General features: G+C 46.3%; 1 protein-coding gene across 2 annotated transcripts in view; it reads left to right on the top strand.

Moving 5' to 3' along the window:
- GMPPA (GDP-mannose pyrophosphorylase A) overlaps positions 1-26502 on the top strand; it is a 191947-nt gene that overhangs the window by 150869 nt on the left and 14576 nt on the right. For both annotated transcript variants that reach the window (XM_069616877.1, XM_069616878.1), the window contains exon 12: positions 24829-24997. In XM_069616877.1, the coding sequence (XP_069472978.1) occupies positions 24829-24997 (169 nt within the window). The remainder of the gene's footprint in view (positions 1-24828; positions 24998-26502) is intronic.

Genomic DNA, 26502 nt, shown 5'->3' with positions numbered 1-26502 from the left:
ATGTTTTATCCTATAAACCTTTATTAAATGATAAAGGGGTTGGAACATGCCTCACTATCTCTATTCTAGCAGGAGTACATATGTGCTGTGTCCGAAATCCTATCCTGGCACTCTCACTAAAACTAACTCTAAGGTGCAAAGTATATTGTCTTTGATTCTCGAAGTGCACATATGTTCAAATCCAACTAAAAAGTGGACAATGTTCACAGTTCCAGGGTATGACTCCCTCCCCAGATTCCTTTTCTTAAATGAAAAAGTTAAATAAAGAATAACCAAATTCCATGTAACCCAAGAGGATAACTCCTTCCTCTTAGTAGATTGACTGGTCCTGAGAAAACTGCTCCCATCCCCAAGTTTCTCTTCATATTCAAGACAGTTGAAAATCCTATTAGCATATGTCTTCCTTGGGATTCTCTTTTCACTGTATTACAATTTGGGTGTGTCCCAGACTGACAAGTCACCTGGCATACTTCCCTGCCATGCTCGTTCAACATTTTATAACAATTCACAATCTTAAGGGCATGGATCTTCATTGAGATTCTCTTCTTACTATAATTTATCACAAACATTGAACTTTCCCTGGTATACTCTCTGCCAGGACTTTTATGCAGTTTCTTTCAACAACGTGTGTTTGGTACTTTTAATATAATCATTCAGCTTGCTTTCCAAACACTTGGTATATTTTTCTACCAGGTTTTCAACACGTAATGTCTTTCTGGTTTCCCTTCTTGGTCTCCCCCAAATGCGTACTCAAGGTCCCCGACCCCAGTCCCACTGTCTAGGGCTTTTGTTATCTCGCCCGACAGTGCTTCGGTATCCCAACCCTTTCCATGGGCTCACTGGTTCTCTTCTTGTGCTTTCTCTGCATTCCCGACTTCAAGTTGGGTGTTTCTTAAGCTCCCGTGTCTCTCTCTGCCCTTGCCGGCTCCTCCAGTAGGCATATGGGCTTCAGTCGGCTTTTCAGCCTCTGTAGTGATCAGGAAGCACATCTTGCTTCCTCATGCTTCGTTCCGGTTTCTGCGGAGTCTCACTGAGCGCGTCGCTCACTGGGCTGCCCTCTCACTCCGTGTAGCTGCTTGGACATCCACCTCACCACCGGTACTCTCTGTCCTTAGCTGGAGAACTCCATGCTTCTCTTCCCGGCATGGTTTTAAACCATGTCTGGCCAATCGAATCTCCCCAGCGACTAGACTCCAGATGGTGATTTTCATTAGGAGTAATCATTGCTCCCTGCCTCTTCCTCGTCTGTTGTTGCTAATCTATTCTTTAGGTGATATTGGGGAATACTTGAAGCAGATTTGGCAAGTGGTTGAGGGAGAGTGTTATAATAGGTCATCAAGGCATGATGAAGGGAGGAACCTCCCTAAAAGGGAAAAGGGGGGTATGTGATTTCCCCTGATGTCATGTCATCCCCCTCAGGGTCGTTTCCCACCATGTGGTCCTCTCTCATCTAGCTGCCCCTAGGGTACGGATCAGGTAGCGGCTGCATCCCCTGTCCACAAGAGGAGAAGATGCCTCCGGAATGGAGTGATGACATCATCAGATTCATCACACGATCTTCAAGTGATCCTGTCTTGGAGCAAGCTCTGTGACCGTGACTGGCAGGACGCCTTTCTTCACCTGCAAACTGTTATCGCCTTCTCCTTCCTGTGAAGTGTCCTGAAGAGGTCTGCATCAGTGGAATCTGCATTTCTTCATCGACAGGGATTGCATCTCGCTGATTCTCACTAAGTGAAGAATCCCCGAACCTTCAACCCCAGGCCACCTCTCACTGGAACACAGGACGAAAGACCATGCTCCCGATAACCCCACAGTCGGCCATAGGATATAATTGGAAACAAATCCCTTTGTCTCCTAGGTTGGATATCCTGCCCCTGGGTTAGCCTTGGGCCTGGAAGAGTGATCTGGCCTGTCTTCTGGTAAATTGTTGTAGAACATTTAATTAGTTTGAAACTAATCACCACCATAAGCCCATTGCATCCTTTTAAGCGCACTCATACCTAATAGGAAGCCTGTATTGGAACCTGTGATCTTTGGGCACTAGGCCCCATGCATCTTGGGGTTGGACTTCTAAAGAAAGGGATATTGTACTGGTGGCTAGTTCCCATCATTTTACTGCACTCATTACCTGATTAAGTTTATTTATTGTTCACTTGTTAGGTGCTTATACGGGAAGCAAATAATGTTTCAAAGTGCCCACAGGGCAACAGGGAGGGACAGGGGATGATAGACAGTGTAGCTACAACAATGTTAAATACAACAAAATAAGAAGCGACAATGGGGAGGGGGACGACAAACCTACTATTGTCTCGGGATGATAGCTCATGGGCAACATGCTCGTCTTGGAAGCAAGACGACAGAGAGCAACACAGGTTCAATCCCCAGGTCTGCGTTTAGAAATCTCCTATCATGCCTTGTGAGTGTTCAGAACGTGCAAGTGCAGAGGAGTGAGGGGCATGGGATATGTGCTGTGGTGCTCATGGAGAGCAGCAGGTGAAGTGCTATGAAACCTCCAGTGGTGGAGGGTAAACCGAAGGAAGTGCAGCGGATAGCCAGCAGCCGGGATAAGATGTGGGAGTTCAGGGCCCCGATGATGCATAGGGGCCCTGCAGACCAGTCAAGCTACTGTGCGATTAGCATGGAAGAGATGGAGTGAAGGAAGTGGTAAAGAGGAAGGTCTTGAGGCTTTTCCAGAACTTAAGGAGGCCCTGCTCAAGAGGGAGGGGGATGCTGTTCCAAAGAAGGGAGCCTGCTGAGGAAAGCGATCGGCCACCTGCTCTCCGTTTAGCAAACCTCTTCACACACACAAGGAGTTGGTGCCATAGGAACGCAGGTGTCTAGAGGGGGAGTATTTGGTCAGAAAGAGTTGCGGATTGAGTGGTGCCTGGCCCCAGACAGCATTGTGAATGATGCAGAGGGATTTGAATTTAATGCGTGCTGTGATCGGGAGCCAGTGAAGACTTTGTAGGGCAGGAGATATGCAGTCCCTGGGCTTGAGGCCAAGGATAAGTCTTGCTGCCCTATTCTGGATTAGCTGGAGGGGTCGCAGAGTGGAATAAGGTAGATTAAGGAGGAGGCTATTGCAATAGTCAGTAGTCAAGCCTATAGAGAACCAGAGTCCGGGTAACATTGAGTCTCTGGGAGAAGGTGGGGAAAGGTAGAATTCCTTTCGGAAGGAAAAGCTGAAAGTGGGACTTCTGGGCAATGTCCCGAGTATGAGGAAGGAAGGAAGGAAGGAAGGAAGGAGAGAAGAGAGAGAGGACTCCTTATCTGGAGGGCTGACTGTAGATGTAGGAGGGATATCCTGTAAAGTGCCTGCCATTCATGGGTTGTGCGGCCTCTGCAAAGCCAAGTTGGGTGCTTTTTCTTTTGAGGAGCTAGTTGTGTAGTATTTTACCAATCTAGTGAAACTACGCATCAAGTCTTGCTACTTCACATATACAATTTAGCTGCCTATTTTGCTCCCTCAAGGAAGCCGGTGCTCCCAACACTGAAAGATGGCGAGTAACCAATAAATGTGCTGGTCTCTTTATGCCACGTGTGCTGCTCAGACGATGGCGTGAGCAGCACCTTCCATAGAAGGTCCCCTGCCGCAACGCAAGTTTGCCACCTGTCCATTTTACTCCCTAAATCACGCCATTACTCCCAACACTGAAAGATGGGGAGTAACCAATAAATATGTCGGTCCTTTTATGCCACCGGCGCTGCTCAGGTGATGGCGTGAGCAGCCCATTCCATAGAACGACCCCAGCCACATCGCAGGTTTGCCCCCTGTCCATTGTACTGCCCAAATCACGCCATTACTCCCAACACTGAAAGATGGGGAGTAACCAATAAATGTGCTGGTCTCTTTATGCCACGTGTGCTGCTCAGACGATGGCGTGAGCAGCACCTTCCATAGAAGGTCCCCTGCCACAACGCAAGTTTGCCACCTGTCCATTTTACTCCCTAAATCACGCCATTACTCCCAACACTGAAAGATGGGGAGTAACCAATAAATATGTCGGTCCCTTTATGCCACCGGCGCTGCTCAGGTGATGGCGTGAGCAGCCCATTCCATAGAAGGACCCCTGCCGCAACGCAAATTTGCCACCTGTCCATTTTACTCCCCAAATGACGCCAGTATTCCCAACAGCTGGTGGCAAGGCACATAGCGGTCTGATGGGTGCCACGGGGGAGTGAATTTGAGGGCAAATTCCCCAAAGCCCTTCCAGTAATCTGCGCCTGATACAGCTGCAAACCTTTTCTGGCGCTTGCCTATTTGAGTCTAATATCCTGAAAAGATGCCGCACAGATCTAAGACCCTAGGTTCGCAGAGTAAATCTGCAGCGTTCCCTGTAACTGGGAGGGGGGCCAGGGGTAAAAAATATCAAGTTCGTAGCTACTTGCCAGCTTTAAGGCACTCTCTTCCTCTGTTGTCCACATGCAGAAAGCGCACTATTTCTTAGTAGTCAACAGCCAGTTACCGCTCCCCAATGGCAAATGACCGGTTCCAAACACGACCTCCAATTTATCAAGTTCATTGATTTCGCCATTCTGACCAATCCCAGAATTCCAGTGAAAATAACAAGAGTGGATGTGCTTCAGTTACCCCAGGTGGAGGATCATGGGAGCTTTGCAGACCGCAAAAAGAGCCGGGAGCTGCAACCCTTCCTATCCTCCAATCGCAATCCTCTCGGATTCCATCATGGGAGGGTCGGGAGAACATGCACGATTTTTTATTTGTCACTTTCCGTTTACAAAAACTTTACTTTCCCTGCAACTAGGAGTAACCATTTCAAGTTGCTAATTACATGCCAGGCGTAGAAGTCACTCGCCCCCTCAGTTTTCCAGACACATAGAGCACACCATGTCTTACTTGTCAAGAGTCCCTTATCACTTGCCAATGGCGAGTGGTGAGAACACATTTTGAAGGACGCTCCAATGATATGCGCATTATCAAAAAAGAATTCTCCAATTTGTGTTTTTTTTTTCTTCTCGTCCATATTTTCGATTCCCTGAAAATCTTAATATGAAGCACTTTTTCTTTCGTTGCTTTACCCTATTCTGGGTTGTAACAGAAGGTGCAGTTTGCCTCCTCCAACATGACGTATGTGCTTATTTATTTTTGGGATTGGTGTTCAGTGTGATATTCGTCTTTGTAAATAATCCACTTTCTTCCAACACCAATCTCCTCTAACCCCCAAAATTGCCGATTTGAATTCATCCCAAAATCTGTTATTGAAAGGGAGGTAGGGAGCAGGGGCTAGGAGCCTTGAGACAGCTGCGTTGTATGAACATTTCTATTGCATTGGAACTTGGGGAAGGTAGACCCCAAAATCTTAATTTTGATGTGAACTGTGATATTTACGAGTCTATGAAAAGGAAACTTAAGAGGCGGCGCAGTCCTTGTTAAAAAGAAGCCGTATTGGGACTGTAAACTTTAATTGGAGAACTTTAACTTCGTGGAAATCTGAATTGACCTTCTTTGAACATTTTGGTTTTGTAACGCTGATTTTAGTTGAGAGCATATCTCCACTAGTTTTGTTGTAGTTTTGAGGACAAGATAGCGTTTTGATACGGAAAGAGTTTTGCTTTTGGACTGCCCGACATAGACTTTCTTTAGTTTAGTTAGGATGGGAAATCCCGCTATAGCATAGGGTTAGTTAGGCGTCCTGAATCTTAATAAAGTTGTTGCAGCTACAGTTACGTTGTCGCTCATCCCTCTTGGTACCATGTCTGTCTCACAGCAGTCAGGCCCGAGGCCCTAGCCAATTGCTTATGAATTGCACGCACTGGCATAGCCTAGCCTTACTTGACATGACGGAACTTAAAATTGAATAATATTTGCCAGCCTGCTAGTCTTGAAGGGTGGCCCAAGTCATGAAAGGTATATTGAAAACAAGGCGTTACTTAGCCTGACACAGCATAACACGAATTAAAGAAGCAACCGGAGCATCATGGCATAAGGAGTGTCCCAAGTTACTACAAGCTTGGCATCCAAAGGCATTGTATGGCTTCCCGGAGCATAACACTGGGTGGCACTATACAACAATTCACAACAAATCAAACCTAGCGTAATGGACATTTGGGAAACGCGTAATTGGAGAGCATAGCATTCCATAACGTACATGGTAGTCTGAGATCTTGTGTTAATGTTCAGTTTCTCCCACTTTGAGAAAGACTTTGCTGGTTTCTAATGTGGATCTGGGATGTGATGCCGCCGAGTGAACTGGCTTTGGTTACATGTGGTGAGGTTTGGCTGCCTATCAGGGTAATGTCGGCCAGACCATGGACTTTGTCCTCGCACATGGTGGTCTTCCGTATGGTGCTTGTGCTGGCTGGCCCTATATGTCGGGCACCTAAACTGACCCTATGGGGCGGGAGAGGGAGAGAAAGTGGGTGGCTTGACCTGAAGGGAAGAGCCTCCAGATAAGTCTCTTGCCACCCTGGCTGGTCTGTTATAGGTAAAAAGATTTGTGATGGATTTATAACTGTGCTTAACCCGGCTTTACAAGGCATCCGGGGACGTGCTTCCTCTGGCCTATTGACTCTGATTAAGATTACTCCAGCCTGGAGCTTTCTTGAAACGGAGAACATCAACCCGTGGACACAATTCACTTTGATCAAGATTTCTAAATCAATCAACTCGGCCTATCCAAGTCAACAGATTAGTCCTACCGTTAGTTTGATTGCAATTATAAATGTGTATTGGAATCCAGTGGCAATAAATGACAATAACTTCCTGGATGGCATCTTTCTGACCATCGATAGACTCATCGTGAGATTCCCCAACATCGACTTCATCATCTGTGGGGACCTTTAACATCCATCTCTTTACTTCTACTGGTCTCCTCAGACCGTCTGATGATTTGACAACCAGAGCCCTCCGCTGGTCTAAAGAAATTACCACGAGAAACCTGATACTAATGACCCACCCTTGCGACGAACACAAGTTGCCGATTCCCACCTGGTCTTGCAGAAACACCACGGCAATCCCCGATTACATTTATTTGTCACCAACTTTGCATAATTTGATACTGGAATATACAATCCAACCCTCTACTAAGAGCGATCATTCTATGCTCATCCTGCGTGGCATTGGAATGTCTGATCAGAACACGATAATTCCAGCTCCATCTTTAGAACTCACAGGAACAACCACCAGACTAAGACTTAGCTTAAAACATCAAGTCTTCTTGCCGCAGACTTTCTGTCAAACCAACATGCCAGATGAAGAAAAGTTAAATTACGATTGGATGTTGATCCCCTTCCAGATCAATGCCACTCCAGCAGAAAAACCTGTTCATCGACATTATTATAATCCTGAGCTAGCAAATAAAAAGAAAATCCTCCGTCAACACCTCCGTAAATGAGAAAGAATCTCACGTCTGAAAATCTGCAAAATATGAAAAAAGCAAAACAAGCTTTCAGAAATTGGAAAAAAACCTATGAGATGTCCATGCAACAAGCAGATGCCGAAGCTATGCTTCTAACGCTCAAAAACAAGAACTTGAGGAATCTGTGGAATTTGCTAATTTATGACCCCAATCACCAACATCTGATGGTTTCCAATGTCTCGGAACAAAAATGGATTTCACACTTCACTAATCTGTATAAATTTCGATGCCAAGAAGAAACCTCGGCAGAACTATCCATCTCGAATCATTGGACCATGCTTTGGGATAAGCATCATTTCCAACAGATGATCAAAAAACTCAATCCCACTCGTGCCTCTGGGCCCGATGGCCTGTCTGCCATTCTGAAACAGGCTCCGGAGATCTGGGCAAACCTAATGGACCTCATTCTGACTTTAATTAACAAACTAAAATCGATACCAGCAACTTGGTCTAGAGCAGTGCAGATCCTGATCTATAAACAAGGCGACAGAGATAATCCATCTAATTTTAGACCTATTGCTCTCCGAGTCCACTGGGAAAATGGTTTGTGTCATATCTCCTTCAAAAACTGACTGCATGGGCTAAAGAAACACACCGCTTCGATGCTCGACAAACGGGCTTTACGCCAAATGTGGGCACAAATGTGAATCTTTTGATTCTAAATTTAATAAAGCATGAAGCCCTAAGAAACATCTCCCAAGTGTATGCCGCCTTCATAGACCTTCATATGGCATTTGACGCCATAAATAGGAACAAACTTTGGCAAAAACTTGCAAAATGGAAATGTCCACTAGAGATCAGCGAACCCATCAAGCTACTCTATTTCAATACATCTGTTACCGTCAGACTAACAAAACAAGGACTCACTACAGGCGAAATAAGAACACACAATGGCCTAAAGCAGGGTTGTTCTCTTGCTGCAACTTTGTACAATCTATACACCGCTGATTATTTCACCCACAGCAAATCTGATTTACTTAATCCGCCAAAAATCTATTCCTTTCCGATTGCATATCTCATGTAGGCTGACGACATTGTACTGTTGGATAAAACCCCATCAGGTTTACAAGAGAACCTGCTGATGACAGAAACATACATGAACACTGAGTTGCAAATCAATGTAAAAAACCCAAAATAATGACATTAACTAAACATCAAACTACAAACACCTGACTTAGACTCACAAATTTCATCATGGAGAACAAACCACTTGAAGTAGTTGCAACTTTCAATACCTTGGTGTACTAATTAATCAGCAGAAGGCCGAAACGGCTTGGGTGACTTCGATGGAAGATAAGATCCAAAGGCTAGCCAGACAAGGAGTGATGTTACAAAGACGCTATTGCAAATTCTCCTTTAAACCCATCCTGGCGTTCTACCGGCAAAAGGTCATTCCCATCATTACCCACGGAAGTGATGCCATGATTATAGCAACAGAGGTAAACTGGCAAACCTTAGAAGCAGCTTTCTGGCGCAAGATTCTGAACCTGCCAAAAAGTTTCCCCATGGTCAGAATACGGTTTGAACTGGCCCTACAATCCCTCTCCTCGATTGTATGGTGGAAGCAGATGGACCTCTTGCGTAAGCTGATAAATGAAAACGAAAATCCAATCGCAGCACTTCAAATCCTACGAGAGACCCCGCATGCCATGAATAACACAATGTTGAAAACATGGAGAGCCGCCTTAGTCCAACAAATGCCGAAAGAATACATTACATTAGAAATGCTTACCAACCACCCTCAGCACGCGAAGATAAGAATGCAGCAGAATGATTGGGCTAAAACATCTGCAGAAAAACAAAGATACTCCATGAACCTGCAATGTTTGGTTGACATCCGCGCAATTCATGAACTCCCGCATTACTTGCCACTTTTCCCAGATCCAATTTTCCGTACTGCTTTCATGAAAATCCAGCTGAACACCTATCCAACCAGACAAAGACTAGCTAATATTCGACAAATACCCATGAAGGAACAATTCTGCCGCTTTTGCTTGGACAAAAATATACCCGAAACCTTGAAACATCTCATTATGATCTGCCCAGCGCTTGGCGACAAGAAAATGCTATTTAGCAATCTATTCAAGATTTCTGAACAGCAAGAAGGAGACTCCAGATGGCTGAAGATCCCAAGAGGCCAAGACAAGAAATTGATCTATACAGTTGTCCAATTTCTTGCGGACATTCTTGACTATCCAAAAAGAACCAAATTCATGGATGAGAAGGCATGACGTGTATGTACCAAACCCCTGATTCTGTTGTCTGGGCTGATTTATTAGAGGTACCCCAATGAAGTCGAGATTGGTTATGTTGCGTGCATCATGGTATTTGTACTAAGTGCACAGTGTGTTGTGGTTTGTGATTGTAAATGCAAATGGTCTTCTGTGGTCTCCCACCACTGAAGCTTATCCGCAGGTGGGTGAATTGCGCGTCCGCCTGATGTATTTAGGGCTGTTGTAAGTTGTAGTCTAAAGCATCTGGAGAGTCAAAGATTCCAGACCCGGGGCACCAGTGGTCCAGGGATGACTATCGGTTTCAAAACCATCAATCAGCCCCACACCTCTAGTACACCAGAAGGGATCCGAACAGATTGGAAACACAAGTACATTATAAACCTCCTTGTCCAATTTTCGTAACGTGGACGGAAACGGAAGGCTTATCTCCAAAAGGTTGTGGATCTGGTTAGTTGTAACATAGTGAAAATACAATTATCCCCCAATTTTATAAAAGGGACTGTCCAGTTAAGGTTGTATAAAAAATATCTACTTTATTCTTATCACAACAGACAGTTCTAGCAACACAAAAAGAATACAGCCCACCTGGTAAAGGAATGCAGAGGACAGACCGTTTCTAAGAAGGAAAGGGGATGCTCTCTGGATACTGACCAGAAGGTAATCGGTATGGAAAATAATCACAATAGTTCAAGGTTAGTTTGCTTCAGCACAAATGGAGCAATCTGTATTAAAATGTTTCTTGGGGCCTTCCAGGGGCACCAAGCCACAATGTACCCTGTGCTGTCGGTGTGCTCAACAGGGTCAAGTCGGCTTCAGTGGGCTTTTCAGCTTCTGTGAGAGTTCAAGATAGGAGTCTGTTGCGGGTATCAGGCAGCAAGTCAGTACGGTGAGTGTAGCTGGACGAATGGCTTTAGGCTGGCGTACATGGCGGCTCGGGGCCAGGAACCGTCTTCTTGGTGCTAGTCGGCGGTTCTGAAGCACTGGTTGAGATGTCTCTGGTGTCATTAAGCGGCGTGAACAACAATCAGCAATGCAGTCAGTTGCAGCTCGAGAAATTAGACTTGCTTGAAAATGTCCTTTAAGGCAGACATCGGTAGATGCTTGTCGATGAACTCCTCCTAGCTTCTTCACTGGACTCGTGTTGTCCTTTAAGGCGAATGGCCCAAAGCTGAGGAGAGTGTTGCAGGCAGCTGCCCAGTCCTGGTTTTAATTCAAATACTCTCTGGCACTTCCAACCTAGGAAGCTTGCTCCAGAGCCTAGCAGGGCATGCTGCATGCTGGTTGGGTACCGGTTCTGTAGCTGCTGGAATGTCCTCTGGTCCTCTGGATTTGGTATCTCCCTCTGTTCCCTGGGTGATGTTTAGGGGAGGGGTCTTGCTTCCCTCTTTGGAAATCCTGGCCTTCCTTCACTGTCGGAAGAAGTAAGGCAGACTGTACCTTCAGCCAGGGTCCAAAAGAGCTATTTTTGTTACTTCTTGCAAAGTCTTCAGATGATCTGCCAAAAGAGAGGCTCGACCCTCTTTAAAACCAAATGAGCCACAGTAATTGGTGTAGGCTAAGCCTACCTTAATGAATCAATCCTGGGGTCCCCACCAACCCTCTCCTGTATGCACACGGTCATAACCAGGCTGTCCCCGGCGGTGGGAAGGTTTGGTCCTCCCCCTTCTGGAGATGGGTCATTTACTCCTGCTGTCACATCCTAACTAAATATGACAGGGGTGGGCTGTGCCTGTATTCTGTGTCCACCCAGAGTACACGGGTTCTGTGCATTTGCCTTGTGGTGGGCATAGGAAAATTTGTTTGGATTAGCCCCACACATTTTCCAGAGGTTGGTCTACCATTAGTCCATTTAATTAAACATTTTTTAAAAGCCCAAGCGAGCGCACTCGCTCTGTGCGGATGGTCGATTCCTCACACTGTTGAAAAAAATAAAGGGGAAACTGAACCCACATTGATTGTGAGGCATGATTGAATCGGCGTGCAGGTGGCCGTAGTGCTAGGTTTTTGCTTGGAAACTTGAGAATGCTCTGACTTAAGCAGTATTTCATTGATTTGGTATGTGCCTGTAGTCCTATGTTATGTGCAACGGTATGTGGGTGGGTGATGTGTGTACTGCCGCTACATTTAGTACAAATGACTTTTTGTCCAGCTGAACACCTTCCTCCTGTTCTTTTCTTTTATGAAAAAGATTTTGGGGACCTCACGTCAGTACCCGATAACCTTTGACCCACGACCCCGCCTTTATTTTCTTCATTTCTTTTCTTCAGTGTACCGCCCTTATGAAGTTTTATGCTCCTTTTCTACAGCAATGTTGTGCGCGACCCTGTTTTGTGCTACAGAGAAACGCATGGAATTTGGAACCTTTTTATTTAAGACCTACCAATAGTTTAGGGTGAAATAAATGCAATGCCACCCAGTGGCTCTCACATGACCTTGGCTGTAGTCGCCACACTTGCTAATTTCTACTCCATTCTTGCATTAATGTTGGGTACACTTGATGTGTCCTTCCAGAGCATGAGGATTCAAAACCTTCCAATTTGTTGGGTCGTTATTAGGCTGCCGCCCCCCTCCCCTATAAAAGTGAATGTGTGGTGTACACTACATGTCTCTGAGAACAAAAGTTCCCCATTGTCTGTATGTTTGTCGATTATATTGTGCGCATCACCACCGCGGTGGTCTTTAAATGTCATTCCTTGTCCCTGGGGAGGCACATTTTGACCCCGCCCATGGTGGCAGCCAGACCCTGGGTGGTCTGTGGGGTGAATGGGGAGCTGGGCCAATGAGTGGGGAAAATCAGTGATCCCAAAACATAATTGAGGTGGTGTCCATTATTTGGAGTATATGCATGCACACAGTCTGTATACATGTGACCCTCTGTAAGGAACTCATGGTGGCAACACTAAAGACAGACACAAGGGATGACAGTTCACAGGTGTTAAACTGTAAATTCAGGGTGGAAAAATGCCTAATTGAAACCTAAATCTAAGATGGGAGCAAGCGTCGACCATCAAATGAAAAAGCAGTCATAGTGACGTTGCCAAAATAAAAGGGCCTATAGTAAGAAAAACCTTTTGCCAAGCCTTACAACTAATTACAAAAAGAGTGTTTGGTAAGGGTTCAATAAAGAAAGAAGCGTTCACAAATAGTCAGGATGTGATTGCACAGTGTCGCCCTTCCCCACATTTTCAGCACGGGACAAGGTGGGACCTTGGAGCACAGCATACACTTGAGCTTTCTCAGCATGAGCGGAGAGTTTCCGTTCCAGTTAGCAGGTTCCTCGTTGGTTAAGTCTCTTTTCAATAAAAGTGTCTTGCCTTCGAGGCATGCATTCACATATTTGCAAGGGTTTTGCTTGTGGTTCAATTTGTCCTTTCACAATAAGTCTTTTCACTTTTTCTCTCTCTTTACATTTATTTCCATTCGGCCGCTGATACACCCCGGTGTTCCTGTCGTCTCTGGGTGGACTCACTAGCTCTTGATTCTCCCGTGGTCGGCCGGTGATGGTTCTCTGTCTGTTTCCTTCTCGTGACTGCTTTCTTGTCATTCTCCCATCTCTCGCAGCTTCCATTTGACACGTCTGCTTTGTTCCAGGCTCAAGTAAGCAAATCGCTGCTTATCACGGCCAGGTGTCTCTCGCTGGATCCTGGCATTGCCTGCTCGCGTGGCAGCTTTCTTCTTGGTCTGTGAGCTGCCAGGCTCCACCAAGCCAGCCCTAGCCTTTTTATTTTGCAGTCCTCGCAGAGAAGTGCCGCTCTCTCTCGCCAGTAGCAGCAGTTCTTGACTCTCTGCTTCTGCTCTTTAAATTTCATGGGCACAGTTGTATGCGAGCAACAACTAGCATGCTCGCTGAGTTTGTGGCCTCCTGTGCTCTGTATTGCTTGTTCCGTTTTCCTCGTCCCAGTATTCTGGTAATTCTGGGAAAGGAAGTACATTTTTGATGATTGGTTTGCATTTTAAATAGTTTTAAATGGCAAATCAGTCCTGAATGATTGAGTGGAACTGAAGAAGGCAGTCTTAAAAGTTTCACGAGGCAGACCAAAGTTGGAAGGTTGGCCTACAGGTCTGGTAGACCTTGGCTGGTCTGGAGAGGGACCAGGTTGTGTTTCGGTGGCTTGATGCATTGGGGGAAAGGAACCGGAGGTAGGGTGTGCTCTCCCACCGCTTGTTATGCGTAGAGGACGGGGAATGTTGATAAGCAGGGAGAGAAGTAAAAGTGTGAACCGGGGGTGTATGAACCGGTGTGATCTGTTTGGGAGGGAGAGGTTATGCTTATGGGATCTGCAGTCAGGGAGAAGGTATTACCCAAATTGACCTTTTACAATTGACCTTTTGCACAATTGACCTAATTTATAGTGGTCCTAATTGACCTTCTGGACAATTGACCTTTATATTATTTGAGTTATTTTATATATGTATTGGGTTGGTTTTGGATTATAAATAATATAAGGGGATTGGGTGGGGGAGGTTGTGTTTTTTTTTTTGGATTGGGTAGGAGGTTGTGGGGGGTTTCCACCGGCATATATTACTTAATTGACCTTCTAAATTAGGTCAATTCTCCCAAGGTCAATTGTGAAAAGGTCAATTAGTATACAACCAGGAGAAAGGTGCAAACACTTGCAGAGTCTTGAGGCTGTGGTGGGATGGTCAGACCCTCTAGAGAGGTGGGGGTACTGGAAGAGCGTGGATTTTGGGTGGAGAAAGGTGGTACTTCATATGTGAAAGAAAAAAACGGTTGAAATTACTGGTGCAGACAGGACAGCACTAAGTGGAGCAAGTGAGTGGACCGGGGAAGCAGGCAGATGTGAGGTGCGCTGGATTCGGGAAGTAGGTAACGACAGGGCGAGGAATTATCGGGGTAGCATTTTCATTGTGCAAGCTACTAGCCAGCCATAAAGTCCCTAGCCTCCTCAATTCCAGAGCTCACCATTTCTTGCACGCTGAAACACGTGTATAGGCGCGTTATAAATTCCATATGATATCATACAAGTCAACTGTCACTAGCCAATGGGCAGTGGCGAGTGCACTCATTGGGCCTGAGGTCTGAGATAAAGGGGACGAGTGCCTAGAGGGGACGAGTGCCTAGACGGGATGCGTGCGTGGAGCGTAGGAATGCGTAGTACCAGTGAGTACGTAGAGTTGATGAGTAAATAGAGCGGGTCAGTGCGTAGAGCAGGAGAGTGCATAGAGCGGAGGAGTGTGTAGAGTGGACGAGCGCATAGTGCGGATGGCTGATACGAATGGCTTTGAGCGACTGAAACGGTCGTAAACGCGTAGAACAGTCTGAGTACATGGAACAGATGGCATACATGGAACTTTTGGAGTGAGCGCGACCGCAAGCACCTAAGATAAACCACCTTATCACATCTCCACGCTTGCTCTCTTCCTTACTCCACCACTCCTCTAGATGACAGTGATACTATGACAACATTCGGTATAGCTGTTTTCATATCCTCATTCTGCCTCATACTTCCCATCACCCTGGTTATACACCTTCCAGCCTAGGCGTTCTCCTCAGGCCTAACGCAGCCAGTATCGGTATGGATAACAACCTGCCAGAACGAACACATACTATTGATCCCTCAACCACCACACCTGCCGCTAAGAAGCAGCTATCACACGAATACCTCACCAGCTGCACACATAACTGGTGCTCACACGTGCCTTTTGACTCCCTCTACCTACTGTCTTGAACTTCGGTTCCCAAGGGCGTTCAACCTACCAGCGCCTTGAGACCATACCAATGGTACATAAGGCGCTATGTAAATGCAAAATAACATAACATAACATTACTCTGAGGTTTCTGGCTTCCGAAGAGGGAGCAGGGGGAGAGCCCATGGACGAAGGCCAGAGTGAAGGGAAGTCGGGTGCCGGGGACCCAGATAAGTCTTGCTGCCCTATTCTGGATTAGCTGGAGGGGTGTTATCTGATGATGTATATTAAGTGAACCTACTGGTGATTGTATATATTTGTATGGAGTATTGTGTGATATTACTACCTGCTTGTTTAATTTAATTTGTGTATTCTAAAGGCCTTAATAAATAACTATATTTTTTTAACTGACTGTCAAAGATGTATTATTGTGTGTTATTCTGTATGGATTCCTTGAGGGCCCCTGACCACACTCTCATTCTCCCGAGAGTAAGCTTTGGCTGCTTTTCACACTACATTGATTAGCAAAAACCCAATCTCTCAGAGCTCCCTGCTCATCATAACTAAGGTGACCTCCTAAAACCTATCCACCATGCCGGAGGAGGGGGAAAAAAGCAAAGAGAGAGAGGGTGGGCATTCTGAAACAACTTCTTCCCTGAAGGCCCGCACAAGTTTAATAAGGGGGGTAAATCACATGATCATAGAAAGGGCAGTGGGACTCACCATCACAAGCAAGAAGGCTGACACTATAATCCTCTCTTCATAAAAAGGTCCAGCGGATCTTGGGTAACCTGTGGAGCAAGTGACCACGGAGAGGGACCCCAGTTGTAAGGGTAATCCCTTGGGAGGGCGGGGGGGGGCATTCTGTAAATCTGGCACTTATGAGGAAGAGATTCTCACAGGAACATCCTTCTCTTTAGAGTCCTTATCCAGTGGCATTGGATCTGTAGTTTGTGTCCTGGGAACTTAGTTGCTGAAGCTTATGCTCCCATTCCCTGATGAGACCAAATATTACTTTAAGGCTAGTGCACTAGTAGATGGTGTAGATACCTCTTCTGTCAGGGACACTGGGGCTACTCGAACTGTGGTGGATTCCACACTGGTAACCTCAGAGGCTTTAGCCAGAGCTCCTCTGATGCCTATAAGTTGGCTGATGGTCTCCCTCTCAACTTCCCAGTTATGCCTGTCACTTTAGCTGTCAATGGAGGAGTGGTCAGGAAACCCTTTGACGCTTTGCATCTTTTTGGCAGCAAGGCTGACGAAAGCCTTGAAGTTGCAGACCTCCAAAGCAGATGGCAAATGTTTAGGCGCAGCTGTTCGGCAACCTCAGCCTTTTCAGCCTAGGGGACAGCAATGGATGGGTGGTTCCCTTCGCTATTATTCCTCATTTGGAAAAGCGAGAGTGATGGCCGGTCAAAGGGGCCAACCTAAGTTCCCTCATGGTGGACGAGGTAGGGGTGCCGAAGCCACTCAAGCAGCTGCCTATTTACCTTCAGGCACTGCCGCTGTCACTTCTAAACCACGGAGGCCTTGAGTCATTGCTCACCAGGGGAGCAGGCGGTCGCAGCATCTTGAAGAGTAGCGAGCCATTACTTCAGATCCGTGGGCTTTGGATACCATAGCCCATGGCTACTGTCTCCCCTTTTTTCCGCCAGCCTCTCGGCAATCCACCGGTGAAGCACTCTTTGATGGTTCCCCGGATCCGCTCCTTGTGCAGGAGATTTTGACCCTGCTGGAGAAAGGCGCAATAGAACAAGTGCCTGTGGCAGAGAGGAACAAGGGTTGGTATTCCCCTTATATTTTGATTCCCAAGAAGGACGGGGGACTGAGACCCATCTTGGACTTACGTTACTTGAACAAGTTCCTCGGGAAGGACAAGTTGAAGATGGCCACTCTTTCTCAGATCCTTCAGGCCCTCCAACTCAGGATTGGTTGGTGTCTTTGGACCTGCAGGATGCTTATTTTCATGTGCCGATCCATCTCAAGCACAGGAAATACCTGCGGTTCGCAGTGGGCGGCTCGTACTATCAGTTTCGGGTCCTGCACTTCAGGCTCACCTCGGCCTCGAGGGTCTTCACCAAGCTCATGGTGGTGGTGGCAGCGCATCTCAGGAGAGGGTGGATTCACGTCTACCCCTACCTGGACGATTGGCTGATCAGGGCGTGTTCTCCCGAACAAGCCTTGGATCATCTCAGAATCACCTGCCACTCCCTTCACAAGCTGGGCTTCTCCCTCAACTTCAAGAAGTCGCATATGACAACTTCCCAACAGCTCCAGTACATAGGAGCAGTTTTGGACAGGTCCAAAGGTGAGGGCTCATCACATTCTTCAGATGGTCACAAAGTTTCAACAAGCCCAGAGTCTTCCCGCCTTCGAATTCTTAAGGTTGCTCGCCCTCATGGCATCCTGCGTTTTTCTGGTGCCAGAGGCCCGATTGCGCATGCAATCCCTTCAGTGGGCTACCCGGATTCAATGGTCCCAGTTCTCGGGTCGGATGTCTGATCTCCTTCATGTTCCGATCTCAGTTTTGCAGGAGCTTTTGTGGTGGGCCGACGAGAAAAATCTCATGAGGAGAGCTGTTTTGGCAGCCATGGCCGGAGGTCACGGGAGTGACGAACGCTTCCCTGACAGGGTGGGGAGCTCATGCCAAAGATCTGTCCATCAGCGGTCGTTAGTCTCCATCGGAGTCTAGACTTCACATCATGCTGTTGGAGCTGCGGGCCATCAGACTGGCGCTGAAGACTTTCTTGCCGTCTGTACGGGGGAAGACTGTCCTGATAATGACAGACAACACGGTGGGATGCATTACCTCAACAAGAGAGGTGGTGTAGGGTCTCTACCTCTGTGCAGGGAAGCAATGCAGCTCTGGTTCTGGGTAATTCGGGAGGGAATCTCCCTATCAGCGGTTCATCTAGCAGGAAAAGAGAACATGGCGGCGGACGCTGTGAGCAGGCAGAGCGCAGTCTCCCACGAGTGGGAACTAGCTCAGGAAGTCCTTCAGGAGATCTTCACCCTTTGGGAAACCCCGCAGGTGGACCTGTTCACAACCGGTGCCAACCGGAAGTGCGAAAGGTACTGCTAAAGGGAATTTCCTCGGAGTGGAGCTCTAAGAAACACGTTAGTTGTGGAGTGGCTCTTTCAGCTACTGTACGAGTTTCCTCCCATCCCTGTCATCCCTCAAGTTCTCATGAGGTTGTGAAGGTTCGGGACCCACATGATCCTCATTGCTCCTTATTGGGCCAGGAGAGCATGGTACCAGGACCTTCTGGACATGTCCATCTGTCCTCCAATGTGTTTACACCTAAGAGAGGTTCTCCTCTCGTGAGAGGGAGGGCGGGTTCTCCATCCAGAGGTCAAGACTCTCATGCATGGTTTCTGAGAGGTTGAGATATAAGGATTGGGACCTCCCGGATGACGTGATGGAGGTGTTGCTTTTGGTTAGGCGGCCGGCAACTAAATCCCTGTACCATTCCCGTGGCATAGGTTTTGCGACTGGTGCACAGGACAGAATGTTGATCCTTTTCAATGCTCGATTCCGAAGATTCTCTCCTTACTTTCTCTGGCCCACAGGGTCTTCAAGTGAGTACCATTAAACGTCATCTGGCAGCGCTGTCTATATTTAAGCGCTCTTCAGAGGAATGCTCTTATTTTAAAATTCCACTGATCATTCAGTTTTTGAAAGGGCTCACATATGTGTTTGTGCCGTCGCCGTTTCAGGTGACGGTCTGGGACCTTAATTTGGTTCTGAAATATCTCATGGCTGCTCCGTTTGAGCCTTTGCACTCTTGACCGTTGAGATTGTTGACATGGAAAACTGTTTTCTTGGTTGCAGTTACTTCTGCTCGCAGAGTGAGCGAGTTGCAGGCACTTTCTTCTAAGCCACCCTTTACTTTGTTCCACAAGGACCGGGTTGTATTGAGAGTATGTCCATCCTTTCTACCTAGGCTAGTGTGAGAATTTCATTTGAGTCAGAAGGTGGTACTCCCAGCTTTCTATCCTCCTCATCATCATCATGGTAAGGAAGAGGAAAGGCTCCTAGCCTTGAGCTTTTATCTTTCCAGAATTACCAAAATCAGAGTGGACCACCAGCTCTTTGTGGGGTATACTGGACACCGATTGGGACAGGCCGTTTCTAATCAGACGTTGTCTAGGTTGATTATCCTCATTATTTCGGAATGCTACCGGTTTGCTGGTAAGGACCCTCCTGAGGGCTTGCGGGCTCATTCCACCAGGGGCATTTCTACTTAGGCAGCCCTGCAGAGGGGTGTGCTGGTGAAAAATATCTGTAACGCTGCAACGTTTTCTTCCATACACACGTTTGTTAAGCATTACTCCCTGGATACTTCCAATGCTCCAGATGTTGCCTTTGGTAAGGCAGTGCATACATTCTTTTCTCTCCTCCAATCCTGTTTACTGCTTTGGGAGTCTGTCATAGATGAAGAATACGTTGGAGCACACAATTCCTTTCGCAGAACAAGTTACTTACCAAACTGGTAACGTTCTTTCGACTGGATGTTCACCAACGTATTCCTCATCGCCCTCCCAACCTACCACTCTCAAGAATTTCCCATGCCTTTACAGCTTACATCGCAAGGCTAAGTGCAGTCGATGCTGTGTTCTGGGCATGTGTGCCACACGTTGTGAGGGGGGAAAAAACATCAACTGAGGCAACGGGTGCCGTGCGTGATACTTATAACATCCGATGACGTCACCCTCGACGGAGGCCTTCGAGGGACATCGGCCCAACGCCATTGATGCAAGGACGCCCTCTGCCAAGAACATTTTCAGAAGCAGCACAGCTGTGGACATCATATGTCATAGATGAGGAATACATTGGAGGAACACTCAGTCGAAGGAACGTTACCAGTTTGGTAAGTTACTTGTTCTTCTTAGGGATGGAGAGATAGTATCTCTCCCAAAATTTTATAGACTTGAGAGATTGGCACACACCACCTTCAATGCAGTGCCAAAGGGATTCCTAGTATCCCCCTTCTTTTTGCTCCTGTGATTTTCTAGTCACATAGACCAGCCCCCCCTTTTCCAGCACTTGTTCTGCACTTACCTTGCACTTGCCACCAGTTGGCCCTATTTATTACTTTACGCCACTTACCTTTACTGCACTTCCCCCCCCCTTCCCCTTGCACTTTTCCCCCTCCCCCACCCTTGCACTTGCGCGATCTGAATGACACCTGGCCTAGTAGGATCGTTGTCTGTTTCCCCTTGTTTCCTCCCCTCCCTGCCTCGTCGCGCCTTGAAACACCTGTGTATAGGCGCGTTACAAATGCCATATATCATATCATATCATATCATCACCTAGTTATGGCTGGTGGTAGTGGACGTGTTCTACCAACTATTGTGTATTTTTGTCCATATCCTCGGTGGTGCACAATAAGGGCAACCAAGTACCAACTCGGGTCCCTCCTTTTCGCGCCATTACTAGCATGGTTGTTCTTTGTCAGCCCTTCTACCATTCTGGGAGGGGGAGGCCTGTGTTTGTGTTTTGCCTTTGGCGAGACCCCTTGGGTATTCCCGCCTAGGCTCCTGAGTGTCTTGGCAGGCAGGAAGTAGGGGAGGAATTTTCCACCTCCCCCTCCCCGTCCTTTGTCTGGCAGAGTGCCTGAGTAAATCCAGCTCCTACAGGGGGTCTGGGAGTCCTGATTGGACAGCCAAACGCCCCTTTCTGTAAAATGCTGAGAGAGATTGCAGAGCAGTGTGGGCGGAATTGTATAAAAGGTGAGGCTTCTGGAGTGGAAAAGCAACTTGACCACTGGAAGCTGAAGTAACCGAAGATGATGACCAGAGATGCCCTCAGACCCTTTGCAACACCGTGAAGTGACCACTGCTGTCCTGACCCCGTTTTCCATGCGACAGAGGAGCTCCAAAGAGGACTCCTTCCCTTTGGCTGGTGGGAAAGACGAGCTTTGAAACAAGCCATCTCCCAGAGATCCTAGGAGTTTCCAGAGCTGCAGAACCACAATATTAGGAGACCTGCTGCCCATTTTGAGTGCAGCATCATCTAAAGGCTGAATCAATCCAAATCTTTTGTGAACCCGTTAGGACAAACCAGAGATCCGATCCAACTCTCCCACACCCACTCATCATAGTGTGGGACTGCATGTAGCAAAGAAGACGTACTGGACGTTCTGGGTCCTCGGTTGGTGCTGCAGAAAAGGTGCCAAAACCGCAAAGTGAACAAAGAAGTTGCTGAAAGTCGTGCTACAGGGTCTCCCTCGAAACTGCTGCTAAGAGATCCCATCCATTGTCCTGCCTTTCGTCACCAGACCAAGGACTCCGTAGGTTGGGTCCTGAGCTACCACATTGCGCAGCATCCAGCACAAACATTTTCTTCTAACCAAAGGTACTGTGGGGAAAAAAGGTATTGCTTACCTGATTCCAGAAAGTCGCTTCAGAGCGTTGGAGTGCACGGAGAGGTGTCCAGGGCAATCCCCCTCTTACCTCCAACTCAAGCCGCTGCTTGTGTCCCTTTAGCGAGTCCTTTAACGGGGTCTCCAAAGTTGGTTAAGCCTTCTTGTATCTTCCTTCCTGAAATTAGAAAGCATTCACAGGAACCTTTTTGATTTCTTGTTCTTTGCAAGACTTTAAGACGCTATGAACTGCCTTTTAGCTAGGGTTGCATTTTTGACTTTGAAAGACTTGCTGTGCTGAAAAACTGTCTCTAGAACCTGAAACTCTACTAGTATAGTACTAACCAACAGTTTTCCTCCCCAAAAACCACTATCTTATATGTGTATGTAGACAAAATACAATTACTGTATTATTTTGTGGATGTGCGGTATTACCGATAGAACTATCAAACTCCTATAACAATTGTATAAGTTCAACAACTACCAACTAAGAAGTGACCATTTGAAAGCATTACAAAGTATATGTATGTGTGATGCCTTATCGTGCTAAGTATTTAACAGTGACTCTTGTGTAAATATAATACATATATACATTTATGTGTAAGTGACTCTTTAATGTGCTCTACTTACTGGGTTCCGTGTACTTAACTACAGCTCACATCCTCCTCTTAAGATAAGCCGGACTGCTCTGCCACTCTACCAAAGTCCTGAGCTAGTACAGACTGATACTAAGAGGTAGGGATCTACAAACCACTGGGATAGCTTACTAAAGTCTTACCTCCAAGTGGGACTTTAGGAAAACTCCCCTAACACGAAGAACCTCGGAATTGTCTTCTTGGCAGATGAAACGCTTGTTCCACTCTGTTTCTGTGATTTGTCTAGAAGTACCAGGCTTGAATAGATTCATTCATCAGCTTGTGTACTTTCTCCATATTTTTTTTATATTTTTTTCTTCTTAAATTGTCATACAAAATCCTTCATCAGTGAACAAAAAAAGGATATTACACTGCTCTTTTTTCACAGCCTTGTTTTGTATATGTATTTTTATGAACTATTGGATGTTTTGCACACACATTTATAACATAAATTCACAGAAAATCACATTTGATATGGGAGTAACATCAAATAACATACGAAAGTGCAGATCATCAATTGTCAGAGGCTGCCATTTTGTATGTTCGGCATTACTGTTGGGCGGGGGGGGTCTAGAATGGCCTCATAATTAAAATAAAACAATTCTGTATTTACTATACGTGCCCCAAGTTTCAAGCTTCTATAGCACCATTCTTCCAAATATTTCACCTATCTGCAGTACTGTATCACATCTCACAGACGTCAATGTATTTTCCTCAAGTGCCCCTGGCAGCACCAGTGGTTTTCATACCAACACCAGTCAAAGCCCTCCCCCGCCCCCTCTTTCCCTCTCCCCCACCTTCAGATCTCATTAATCTCCAAATGGTTGGTTATTTCCAGGGGGTTCTTTTCTCCTTCAGGACCTCGCTTCCATCTGTGTCTCTGTAATACTGGGAACAGACTGTTGTTTTTTTTTTCTTCTTTTTTTTTCACTCCTGTTGATCTGATAACTCCTGTGCTCTTTCATCTCCAGAAACGCACTTATTTTAACTGCCATTATTTTTAAAATGGAAGGAATTTAATTTTCCATTTAAATCTCATGGGGATACTTAGTAAATGATTCTCCTGTGTTGCACAGTACTGCCCATCTTCCTGAGAGGTCAAATAGTCTGCCCTTTATCCAGGTTTTTCATCTACGCATGGAAACCAGACTGCTCTGGTAAGTCTTTACCTCGCTGGTCCAGCTTCTCTTTCTAGGGTGGGGTGCAGTACAAATACTCCAATCCAGAAAGCAAGATCCCATTCCAAAGGGGATTGTAGCTCTCACTTGGCACTCCTTTTCTGCATGCTTTTTATTCCTCCTAGGTGGTCTGCTTTTCAAAATGTCCAAATGGGTGAAGGAAGATAAAAATGAGTATTCACAACAACAAAGAAATGCAAGACTCCTCGTCACATCACATGTGTGTTCTTAGTGCAACAGCCCTCCTAACTCTCTGCAATGCATCCACTGCGTCATAAACCATATACTCAACTTTGTGCTAGAGAGAGTAAAAAGTAACTTGCCAGTGTTGCCGCCAGTGCTTTTTGCTTGTGTTGTGCAAATAACCTTTGGGGGATGTCCAATCAGTACAGAGAAAGGGGGTTATTGCACTAGGAATACAAGAGCCACTGCTGTCAATAATGTGTTCTTTTTACAGTTTTGTCTATTTCATAGGTTTGCATGCTTCCCACCCAACCTCCCCAAGAGGTGTGATGGCTCAACAAGAAACTCAAAGATAGCATCAACATCTTTGGGATTCTTAACTTTCAGCTGTACTAGGTTGGTTTGCTTAGGCTAGTTAAACTGCAGTCCTGGGTGGCAGAGCAACCTAAAGCATGTGATTTCATGAAACCTAGAAACCTGCAAAACCAGATACAGGTTAATAACAACTTCTCAGTACATGGTGTCATGCAGAGGGCTTTGGCTTAATGGCTTTATTAGTACCAGATGTCATATGTATCTTCTGTGCTCATGTGTTTTCTCCCTGCTGTAACTCCTTTTTTACTCTTCTGTTTTTCTTTATGCCCATCTCTCCCTCATCTCACAATGTCTTGTCCCTCCCTTTCCATTTATTGGCTATCCCTCCACTTCTCCATCCCTCGTGTCTCCTCTAAAGCTTTGATTCCCTCTCAACATTAAAATCTACATCTTTCTTATGATCTCTTCTTCCTCGAGTAATTTCCTTATTTCTTTGCTTTACTTTGTCTCCTCCATGTACCCCTTCTTTTTGTCTCTTCTTCTACTCCATTCTGCCCCTTTTGTCCCTTCCTTATTTCCCCTGTTCTTCTCTTTTCTGTCCTATGATCCACTCTTTTACAGGTCACTCTTCTTTCTCGCCTTTGTTTTCCCATCTTTGCCTCATCAGACATTTATCCTACCATCTCTTTCACTTATCTTCCTCTATCCTTGTTTCTTTGTCGGCCTCACTTGCTTTTCTGTCTCTTTTCTCTCTCTCTCTCTATCTGTCTTTATCTCTCTCTCTATCTCTCTCCTGATATAATCTTTATTTAACTCTTTTCCTCCTTCCTCTGGCTCTTACCTTCCTTGTCTTATTTTGTATAAACTCCTCAAGTCTCTTCTCGCCCCAGGATCACAGCTGTGTTCTTAACAGCATTGTCGGTTGGGAAAGCACTATTGGCCGATGGGCGAGAGTGGAGGGAACGCCGAGTGACCCTAATCCCAACGATCCCTATGCCAAAATGGACAGCGAGACTCTCTTCAGAGACGGCAAACTGACCCCTTCTATCACTATTCTTGGTGAGTGGTTGCATTTTCATCTGTGGACGTCTCTGTACCCTGAAGCCCTGTGTTTTCTCTGCTCTGATAACTGTGCCTCCATAGACTGCGTTATGTATCCAGCATACTTAGTTCTTTCTTCAGAATGCTTTGTGCATCCCTGCATTTTCATTCAAGAACCGTTTTGTACATTGCAGGGTTATGCATGGATCTATTCATACAGTCGGGAGTGATCCATTCAATCCATGGATTGCTTACCATCGTTTTGTGGGTGGCACTTTCTTATGCTAACTTGTTAGGGTGGTTTCTCACAGTCCTATGTTGAGGGGGGTGATATTCGCTGATCCACAACTAGGCAAGGGGGTTTCCTGCAAGCTTTACCTGTCTAGTGATGATTGAGCAGCTAAAGTCATCTCTGAAGAGGGGAGGGATGGTTTCAAGATGCATTAGCACCCGGAGCATGGTAAACAGCCAATCAGGTTCTGCGGATCGCGGGCTGAAACCTCTGATCTCGGTCCACGTTCCACAGAACCTGCAGGCTGCCTCCCCCCGGCACCGCCATCTTCTCCCGACCATCATTTCCCTTTTTAAAAAAAATACATTCCCAACCCCGCTCCACAGCATGAAATACCTGATTGTGTGTCAGGCTGATGCAGCTGCTTCTCTGTCTTTCTTTGCCTGCCACAACGGAAATGGAAGTGGGGCTCCATGGCAGCCATCTCCAAACTGTCATTTCTACGAACGAACGGGATGCAGCGAGGTGTCCCTTTTATTTATTGAAAAGACCCTGCTATCAGCACCCCGGGATACCGCTTTAGGGGTGCTAATGACATTCGTAACTGGTTCCATGGGCTACACCGGAGGATCGGGGGTTAACCTTCTGGAATTTAACTCAGGCTGCCTGGCCGTTACACCCCCCCCCTCCCCGGTGTAGCCTGTGGAAGCGGTTACTAAGCGCCATAGTGTCAACCGTTACAACACTGAACAAGAGAATACCCACACAGTGATGTTCTGTAAAGAATAATTTATCTTCTGTGCAGTTAGGCACATGATGTGCAGGTTGCTAATACAGTTGAGCATTTTCCAAGGTGACTCGAGTCGCTCTATGTACGTTTAACTGGTGGCACCTCAGGACCTATATCTAGTCAACCAGATATTAGTCTGGCATTGGAATCAGTGGGAGAGCTGCACCTGCTTCTGATTGGCTGAGCAGGATACTGCAGTACCCACAATGTCAAGATGGGGCCCAAACCCAAAAATCTGCTCTTGTGGCAGGGTAACTGATATTGGTGCTTACTGCTGACTGTGAACACTTTGTAACTTCGCAAAATCAAAGGTCAACAGTGCCGCGAGGCCTCCGGGCTGTTTGCGCCCTATGTAAAAGCAAATAATTAGTGTTAAGTCTAGTCTCAGTTGGACAGTGTCTGATTGGGACATAAATTAAACCTTGGCCACAATTAAAAATTGTCCCACACTTCCAAATGGGATTTTATTACTTTTGGGTACTTCTTATTGTCAAGGTATTT

The sequence above is a fragment of the Ambystoma mexicanum genome, chromosome 9 (genome assembly GCF_040938575.1).
Source record: "Ambystoma mexicanum isolate Mex_15411 chromosome 9, UKY_AmexF1_1, whole genome shotgun sequence".
Lineage (NCBI taxonomy): Eukaryota > Metazoa > Chordata > Amphibia > Caudata > Ambystomatidae > Ambystoma > Ambystoma mexicanum.
The sequence above is the reverse complement of the archived record's forward strand: the minus strand, read 5'-3'. Positions and strand labels throughout refer to the sequence as shown.